Source organism: Brienomyrus brachyistius, chromosome 3 (assembly GCF_023856365.1).
Source record: "Brienomyrus brachyistius isolate T26 chromosome 3, BBRACH_0.4, whole genome shotgun sequence".
Classification (NCBI taxonomy): Eukaryota; Metazoa; Chordata; class Actinopteri; order Osteoglossiformes; family Mormyridae; genus Brienomyrus; species Brienomyrus brachyistius.
Window position 1 is genome coordinate 17,887,123 of NC_064535.1, and position 9,321 is coordinate 17,896,443.

Below are 9,321 nucleotides of genomic sequence, written 5' to 3' on the forward strand. Positions count from 1 at the left end.
GGGAGATTTGGGAAATAGGACTTACCTTCTTAGCCTGTTAACAATGAATAACTTTTCATCAATGGCGGGCGGTATGTATTTTTTTCCGCACCAGCTACAAATGTGGATATTGTGCACCAGTTTGTTTTCTACAAACTTAAATTGCATTATTGTGGCTAATTTTAAAATAAATTTTGTTATGCTTGCTGATAGTAGCGGCTAGCTTAGTAGTTGTAAAACTGATGTGATCCCATCACAATGAGACCCCATCATGCAAGTTTAAGGCAGAAAATTCTCGCTGCTCTTGTATTTCTGAAAAGCAGTATATGTTAGTGTTGAAGTCTGCAGAGTAACAATAATAACACAGTGTAACATAACTGTATGTGCACTTTATCTTTAGCTTCATTGTTTGTATGTTTAATAAAAAACTCTGCTAAACAAAAAATTCTTATAAAAGACTGGCAAGTTTTGTTGAATTTAGCAGGATATGGCCATTTTACAATGAAATTAATAATAACAAACAGGATGGAGGAGTGTGTCTGTTACATTTGTGTTTGATGAATAATTTATTTCTTAGTTGAAAATAGTTTTCTGAAAATAATATTTTATGACTTTTTTGGATTATAAAAAATAAATTTTAAATGACATTTTTTTTAAATCTTGAATTGTGTTTTTCTGGACTCGGCTACCCAGCTCCAGTAATTGTCTAGGTCTCATCTCAGTCTTACCTCCTGTCGAATTTGGTCTTGATTTGGACCTGATTTGTTAAAGATATGGTCTTGACTCAGACTCGGCTAAGTTGGACTTGTCTTCACATTATCTTGGGCCAGAGAGAAACATTTTCAGCAAGGTGACCTCTTTTGATGCCAGGAAGCAAAATCATGACACTGTGTTTGGACTTAAACTAAATTGCCTTTATTTCTGTTGTACAGTTTACAAAATCGGCTGTCTGCTCTGATGCCTGTAATGTGCATTAGAGTGACATTTGAAGATGAATGTACTGTATATTGTATGTTGTATGTGCCTTTGCATTTGTATGAGAGACATAAGACAACATGCAGCCTTCCAGCCTCACGGCAGTATTGTAAAAAATCAGTTTCAGTGAGCTGAACTTAACAGAGCTGTGTGAGGGTCAGGGTTTGGTATTTGGGGGCTGGCCGGTGGACAAGCAGAGATGCGGTGGAGTGAAGCTGTTTGCTGGAGGTTGGAGACATTCCCTCTGCGGTGAAAGAATCCGCATCCTACAAAGGGTGAGTCCTTCCCCTCTGTCTCACCAGGCTTGATGCTTCCCTTTGACCAGACACTGTGCACACGCTGACTTTGCGCTGAAAGTTCTCGCTTAATGTTATTATCCCAAATGGGTGGCCGTGTCTCAGTGCCATCCAGCTGCAATCGAGTAAATGGTCGCAGACATGGACCCAAAAGCAGGATTTACAGCCCACTCTCTCTGTAAAGCCGGCTACATTAGGGGACTGTCACGGGTCTTATAGCACTCAGATTCATAGCTTGGCTCAGCCCGTAATTCCATTGACCCTGGGCTGGGGAGAATTAGTTAAGATGGGCTTAACGTTGTCCTTTATCAATATTCACCATTAAGCAAATTAAGGTAAGTACATATATTGTATATTAGCTCAGGTGTTAAATTCACTATCGACGTGCATAATATTCATAGATCTTGAACTTCTGCGCTTCTAACACAGCGAGGGTTAAATGTACGATTGTGTTTCATATAGACAGCCCCCCCCCCCCCCCCCCCCCCCCCCCACCCATGTGACTGTGGGTGTGAGCGGAGCAAAGGTGGGCCACTGGAGAGGGCACTGGTGGGACTCAGAGGTGAGGCGGAAGTGAGGACAGGGGGGTCAGCAGTGCATTGGGGTGGGGGGGGTATAGGCTTTGATAGAATCACAAAAATTACGTAAGCACAGAGAGACCTGAAGCTCGGGGTGGGGGGCATGGAAGCACAAGTGCTGTAGGGTCCCCTGCTGACGAAGGACAGGGCTGAGGGTGTCGATACAGCTGGGCTAAAACTCCTGGGGGAGAGGAGGGGTGTGACAGTCAGTTCTGAAAAGGGTGATTATTGTTTATGATATAGTAAAGCTACAACTTTAACAAAACATTTTCGTAAACTGAAATAAAATGCGATGCAAAAGTAAAATAAAAAACTACAACTAAATGAAAACCATAAATATTGCTTCCTAAACTTAGTAAAATAGAATGAATAGAAATAGAATAAAGACAAACTTCCAATACTTTCCATTATGGTGTTTGAATACTGTTTAGTTTATGTTTAATTAAGATTAATAATGAGAAATTTGAAGACATTACTACATAATAACGGCTCTCAGATGATCAGACACATAAAACAGCTGTCACATTCTCATTCTAACTTCATTTTCCATCTATCTGCAGAAATAAAATTACTAAAACTTAAAATGAAGCTTTATATATATTTATATAAATTGTATATCCATCCATCCATCCATCCATTTTCCAAACCGCTTATCCTACTGGGTCGCGGGGGGTCCGGAGCCTATCCCGGAAGCAATGGGCACGAGGCAGGGAACAACCCTGGAAGCTGATTGGTGGAGAGCTCACTTCTGCCTCTGCCATTACACCATATACCCTCCCACCGACACTGGTGGAGAGCTCACTTCTGCCTCTGTCATTACACCATATACCCTCCCACCGACACTGGTGGAGAGCTCACTTCTGCCTCTGCCATTACACCATATACCCTCCCACCGACACTGGTGGAGAGCTCACTTCTGCCTCTGTCATTACACCATATACCCTCCCACCGACATTGGTGCAGAGCTCACTTCTGCCTCTGTCATTACACCATATACCCTCCCACCGACATTGGAGGAGAGCTCACTTCTGCCTCTGCCATTACACCATATACCCTCCCACCGACATTGGAGGAGAGCTCACTTCTGCCTCTGCCATTACACCATATACCCTCCCACCGACATTGGAGGAGAGCTCACTTCTGCCTCTGCCATTACACCATATACCCTCCCACCGACACTGGTGGAGAGCTCACTTCTGCCTCTGTCATTACACCATATACCCTCCCACCGACATTGGTGCAGAGCTCACTTCTGCCTCTGTCATTACACCATATACCCTCCCACCGACACTGGTGGAGAGCTCACTTCTGCCTCTGTCATTACACCATATAATGGTTACAGGTTTTTTTTTTTTTTTTTGCAAACTCTGTTTTTTTCTTGCCAGAGTAAGTGTGGCATCAGAAGTTGCTGTTGGATGGAATGTGTGTCAAGTACACTGGGTATGTATGTGTGTGCGGGGGGGGGGGGGGGTCCCAACAGCTTCCTCTATGATAACTGTTGCAAAATTTACCTTGACCCTCTGCCTGTATAATCAAACTCCTCCCCCCTCCCCCCTCCCTGACTTGCCTGCTCGCCGCTGTTTCCAGTCTGCTGATCAGTTCCTCCGGGCTGCAATACGTCTGCCTGGATGAGAGAAAGGAGGAGCCGTCAGTCTGGAAGTCACCACGAGGGCGGCGCTCAAGGAAAGTACCAATACTTGGTGGTGAAGCCAGCATGAATCAAAACATGATATTCTGTACCAGCACCATGTAGGAAGCCAGCGGCCTATCAATGAACTTGTGGCTGGTCTTTAACTTCATGGGGACTGACTGGGACAAAGTCTGGTGCGTGGCGGAGAGAATGAGTCTCTGAGAGCAGAGTGGCCTTTCAGAGCGTGTAAGCACGGAGGAGCCATGTTCAGAGCAGATTAGCTGTTTAGCCGCCCAAAGCCTGCGTGTGTTCTCCTCATCCCTCTCCAAGCCGCGGCACACGTTGTTTCTCTGATCCTAGATTTAATTTCCCAAAGTGCTGTCTGTCCATCTAGAATAACAAGTGTGCTGCCAATGTGAAAAGCGTCTCCATTAATGAGATTACTGAGCAATAAAGGAAATGAGGTCCCTGTGGTGAGCCCTCCCCCTTTACAAACACACACACAGACACGACTGACATTGTGGGGGGGAGACATGCGATAGTTGTGGTGAGTGGTGAGTTGGCGTGGGGGGGGGCGGGGGAATGTTATGAGCTCTGAATAAAAGGCAGAGGTTTTTAATTACAGCACAGTTGACATCCTGTTTTTAGAAAAACACGAAGAGGACACTGAAAACTGCGCCCACACACAATGTAGTCACACCATCGCAGAAACAAACACAGATCCACACATGCACGGGATATGGAGGAAAGGCTCACACTGCCCCTGTGGCCTGCGTGTGCTACACCGGGGTCGCTTTCACCCCCAGCCCGCTGCCTCTGGAAGATGGAGTGTTTCACATTTAACTGTCTGGGATTTTATTTAAGTACAGCCTTCTTATATGGATTGCAATCTGATAGATTATCAGAAAAATACAAAGTATAATTGAGAAGCGTACAGAACAGGTTACTGGAGATAAGATGCCAGTGTTGTGTGATGTAAGTGTATTAGTGGGGTGTGAATCTGATTGCGTGCATCACACAAGTGGGGGAGGGGGGGGGTTATTAGTAAAGCCATAGCAGTAACACCGGCCCCAGATGTGACCCAGATTAATGGGGTAGGGTAGAAAGCTTTGCATTCAACTCTCCCCCTCCAAGTCTCAAAAGGCACCTTATTGGATGGGTCATCCTGCCACCGGCCACAGTGAGGTTTCCAATGGGACAGACAGACAGACAGACAGACAGGACAGGTCATCAGCTTAAAAGGTCATCATCAGCTGGCTCATCGGAGAGACAATGTCACCTTGGTAACAGGGTGGCTTTTAAAGACTAGCACTATGTGGGGGGTGGGAGAACTACCCACCAAGACAGCCCCCAATAATAACCATGCAATTTATAAGGTGCCACTGAGTCCTACACACATACAGGAACGGCTCACCATATTGTAACCGACACCGCTGGCACCTGCTGTGTAAGGAATGCAGAGAGAGAGCCTTGGACAGCTTCAAAACTCACCGGATTCACCAGGCCGCTCGACATAGCCACATTCTCCACCCCTTCCACTGTCTTCTGGGACATTTCATTGGCACCGACAACTGCCGCCTCTCCCACGATGTTAGCCTGCTCAGTAGTTTTCATCGCCACTGAGATGAGAAAAAAAAGCCTGGTTTTGATTTTTCTCACCTCCAGGGGGAGTCTATATGCGTCAGGCAGGCGTACTTCAGTACAGATGCAGGCTAGAGCTCAAGTATAACTCTGAGGGGTACTGAGAACAGCGTCACACTCCACTCCACTGCTTTCGGAGCATGAACGGGACAAAAGTGCAGGGTACTGGCATACCATATGACCTGGCTCTCGTACCTGTGTTCACGCTGGTTACCACCCCTTCTTTGGTCTTTGTACCTGTAGTGGAGATAAAGGGGGATAGAAACAAGACCCCATGTTATTTACTTTCAGGAAAATGTGAGCTAGTTATCAGAAACCTCACCCTGTATCCTGAGTAACCTGCCCCCTCCCTCCTGCCCTGGTCTCGCCCTCACCAGCTCATTCTTCCTGGCTCCACCCCCACAGGCTCCTCCCCTTGGCCTGGCTCCACCCAACAGACCCCTCCCCCTGGCCCTGCTCCAGCCCCTCAGGCTCCTCCCCTCGGCCAGGCTCCACCCCATGGGCTCTGTCTTCCCTCCCTCGCTGACATATTTCTACTGTAAAGGCTCTTTGAGCAAAAGGGCAGCTGTTTAGTAGCTGCTATACACGCCATCTGGGACTTTGTACATTGACAGACTTGCCCAGTGCAACCGCCTGATGGCCTGGCATCAACTGTATGGCCAAACAAGCTGTATCCCTGTTCCCCTGCGTGCGGCATGCTAATGATGGATGCTTGAGAAAGACAAAGGGTGTTTTGAGTGACAATGAGTGCTGTGTGTGCAAGTGGTGCAGGGTGGAGGGGGATCAGCAGTGAGCACTGTGAGTGTGAGTAAGTATCCTGGCCAAGATGCCAGCCCACTCCATAGGGACAATAAAAGGCATTTGTGGTTTTTTTCCAGAAACCCAGTCTGCTTTCTGCCAGCTTTCAACGCCCAGCCTCTGCGTGTCATTCTGCTTTCCATCTTCTCCTTCTTGGTAAAAGTCTGATTACTGTTACTTTATAGGTGCCTGTGGCATTCAGTGCTCTATAAGCTGTTGCTATGTCCCCAGGTCACAGGGTATTCATTTAGTAGTATCCATAGTGGCCTACAAGCAGGGTGAACCAGCATGACTCAACGGTGAGATGGCTCTCTTGACTATGGGATTTGAACCAACAAACATCTGCTGACAGGTACAGAGTCCTAACCCACAGAGGCACATCATGGTAACCCCTCTGCCCCTCTAGCACCTATCCATTGTGTGCCCGTACCACCCTACCCTATGCTGGTTCACTCTGTATGCACTCGCTCTACAGAAACCCAGTACCGGATGGAGCAGAAATGAGAGTAGATGGTTTGACCTTTGCTGAAAGTACACCATCACGGCAGTCCCCCTGGGGGCTGAGTAGAGCATCGCTTTGATCCATTGATCTGCCAAGGGGTGGGGTGGGAAGGATGGAGAGCACAATGACGAAAGAGCCCATATCTGGAAGGTTCTGGGAGAGGCAGCACAATTAGTACAAATTTGTCTGAATGCCTGTCTGACTGAAGTATGGTTTCGATATGGGAAGGAGAGATGAGGCGTGGTGTACCGACTGGGCCCCCCATTTTCCGGTCAGCCCGGTGGCCTCCTGGGTGGGATAGTGGTTCTAAGTCAGTAGTCCTGGGGTTAGTTAGCATGTTCTGAAGAGGTGTGATCCTGTCTATTTCTAGTGACGTGACCTGCAGTCCCAATTGTGGGCCAATGAAAAAGGCCTCGTCACAGCACACCGTGATGCAGCAGAACCACAGTGTAATGATGTTGTGATGAGCGCCCCTCTGTGGGAGCCCCAAGGCAGTGGGTAATGCAGACAGGTAGAAGGCCTGTGTCATTATCTATAGCAGGGGTGGCCAATCTTATCTGCAAAGGGCCGGTGTGTATGCAGGGTTATGGGCTAACCTGTAGGTCAGCTGTTCAAACCCAGGTGTGAGGACTCTTCAGCCAATCAGTCATTTAATTAGTAATCAAATTAGGGAGTTCCAGCGAAAACCCACATACACACCGGCCCTTTGCGGATAAGATTGGCCACTCCTGATCACTGTGACCCTGGAGCTAAGAGCAGTTTTGGAGGAAATGAGAGCCCCCCCCCCACGTATTTTGCTATGTTTTGCCATCCAGTTACATTCGTACCATATCCCACTGAGGCAATCGCAACAGAAATTCTACATTTGCTAAGACAGAAATGTCCCACTCAGCACTTTGGGGCCACCCTTAAAGCCGTCTGCATTTACCCAGCCGAGCTAACGCAATGCCCCCTGCTCGCCCCACGTCACGCACAGCCTGTCTCCCCGTTTTCCTGGGCCCTGTGATCCAAGCCCTTCCTGTAACCTTCAGTTGGCACACTTAGAGATTAATTGTCATTGTTAACACCACAGCACACATCACACAACAACGAAATGTGTTCTCTGCATTTAACCCATATGTGACATAGCAGGGTGCAGCTAATTCAGCGCTCGGGGAGCAGTGCTTGGAGACGATACCTTGCTCAGGGTACCTCAGTGGTGCCTTGCTGGTCGGGGGTTCAAACCTGCAATCTTTCAATTACGATCTTGCTTCCCTAACCATTAGGCCACCACTGCCGACCTGGTTATACACCTGCAGGCTGGGAGCGTCTGCAGCAGTTAGCAGCTAGCTGGCAGCCCACCCCACCTCCCTACTCACCCACATACATGACACCCTCCTTGGTCTTGGCAGCCGCCTCCTCGACCCCGGCCTTGGTCTTCTCTGCGGCAGCAACCACCCCCTCCTTGGCGATGGAGAAGCCCTTCTTCAGAACGTCCATCCCGACTCGGCCTGTGTCCCTGCAGTGCTGAGTGGGTGTCTGTTTGTGCGGTTATGGCTGAGTATGCGTCCTGAGGCGTGCGGTCCGGTGTGAGAGCCGCAGGCGCAGCACGTCTGATCGGGGCAGGGAGAGCGGCGGGAGAGGAGCCAAAGCAGGAGACCAGCTGAGGAGGAGACGCAGGGCGGATAGATGGATCCTACTGGATGCTGCAGTGTATTTAAGTGCCCCCCCTCCCCCTCCCCTCCTCCCTCCCCCAGTGCATACACAGGCAGTGGACACACACTCCAGCTGCGGCTGCGCGTCTGCATATTTAATGTGTGGATGCACACTACCGAAATACGCAGGAACCTCGGGGGGCCATGGCGTTGTGTCATGCGGGCAGACAATTGCCCCGCTGGCTGGCCATTAGCCGTCCCTGATTACAGACATACCAAATGATCTCACAGAATTTGGTGATAACCTTTTTTATAGCATTTTTAGCTACAGTCAGTGTTCTATCATATATCAATGGTGCCGGGGTGAGTTGGTGGTCTGTACTGCGCCGACAGTGTCTCTGGGACACGGGGAGGAGCCCAGCACACAGGCAGCAGCACAAAGATCCTCTGAGCTAAAATTAGCTGCTTCAGCTCCCACTGCCCCGAAGGACTTGCCTCCTCTCTCCTCCCATGTAATCTCCTTCACTTTGCTCCTGCCTCTGCTGGCCACATGGGCAGGGCTCCCCTAAATGGGGAAGGGGGGGGGGGGGTTATTAAACTGCTATGGAGGCCTGGACCTGACCCAAGTGCAGTTATCTGTTAGCTGCCCGGGGATGATACTTGTCTGTCTGGATGCTGGATCATGGAGACCTTATGCCAGGCTGCTCTCCTGCTGGAGATGGGGACTGGCCGCATGGTAATAAACAAACACCCGCTGGTTCTAATGAGGGGTGTGTTGAGCACCTGCCCTCCCTTCCACGGTGGCCCTGACCTCCATAAAAGGACGACTTGTCAATGTGAGCAGGGAAACGGCTGAGTCACGTCTCCTCCAGGCCGACCGCCATCCTGGTGCAGAAACCCGACAGACAAGCACCCAGCCTCCACTTGGCCCCTCCCTCCCTCGCTGCCAATTGGCTGGGAGCCGGGCCTCGGATATTTATAGTGCTTCCCATTTGTCAGAACGGTGAGAAAATGCATGCAGATATTGGCTCTGAGGCCTTTCATCAGTGAAGCCCTTGGCTTTCAGGATTCGGTGAGAGGGGCCTGCATTGTTCACACTGCCCAGTGAAGTAATTACTCACACACGCCCACCTGTGAGCATGCACTTCATTGGGGAGTTGAGAGTAAACCCCCCCCTGATACCTGTCATAAGTGTCAACACTACAGTGTTTACGTGAAAGGTTCAACAGCAGTATCCAGGCTGTGTTCCTTTACTCACCAGCCTAGAGGCCTAGGCTTGACACGTCTA

The 9,321-nt window shown here is 49.2% G+C and overlaps 1 protein-coding gene across 2 annotated transcripts; it reads right to left on the reverse strand.

The window, feature by feature from the left end:
* Positions 1-871: 871 nt before the first annotated feature.
* On the reverse strand, positions 872-8,085 carry sncga (synuclein, gamma a). 2 transcript variants are annotated; one of them, XM_049009140.1, is made up of 6 exons: positions 7,758-8,084; positions 5,295-5,336; positions 4,950-5,077; positions 4,606-4,623; positions 3,396-3,452; positions 872-2,009 (listed from the first exon to the last, which is right to left on the reverse strand). In XM_049009140.1, exons 1-6 carry the CDS (start codon positions 7,876-7,878, stop codon positions 2,001-2,003), a joined length of 375 nt encoding a protein of 124 aa, XP_048865097.1. In that variant the 5' UTR covers positions 7,879-8,084; the 3' UTR covers positions 872-2,000. The 2 variants fall into 2 exon arrangements, with proteins under 2 accessions (XP_048865097.1, XP_048865098.1); XM_049009141.1 differs by lacking the exon at positions 4,606-4,623 and having other exon boundaries at positions 7,758-8,085.
* Positions 8,086-9,321: the final 1,236 nt, after the last annotated feature.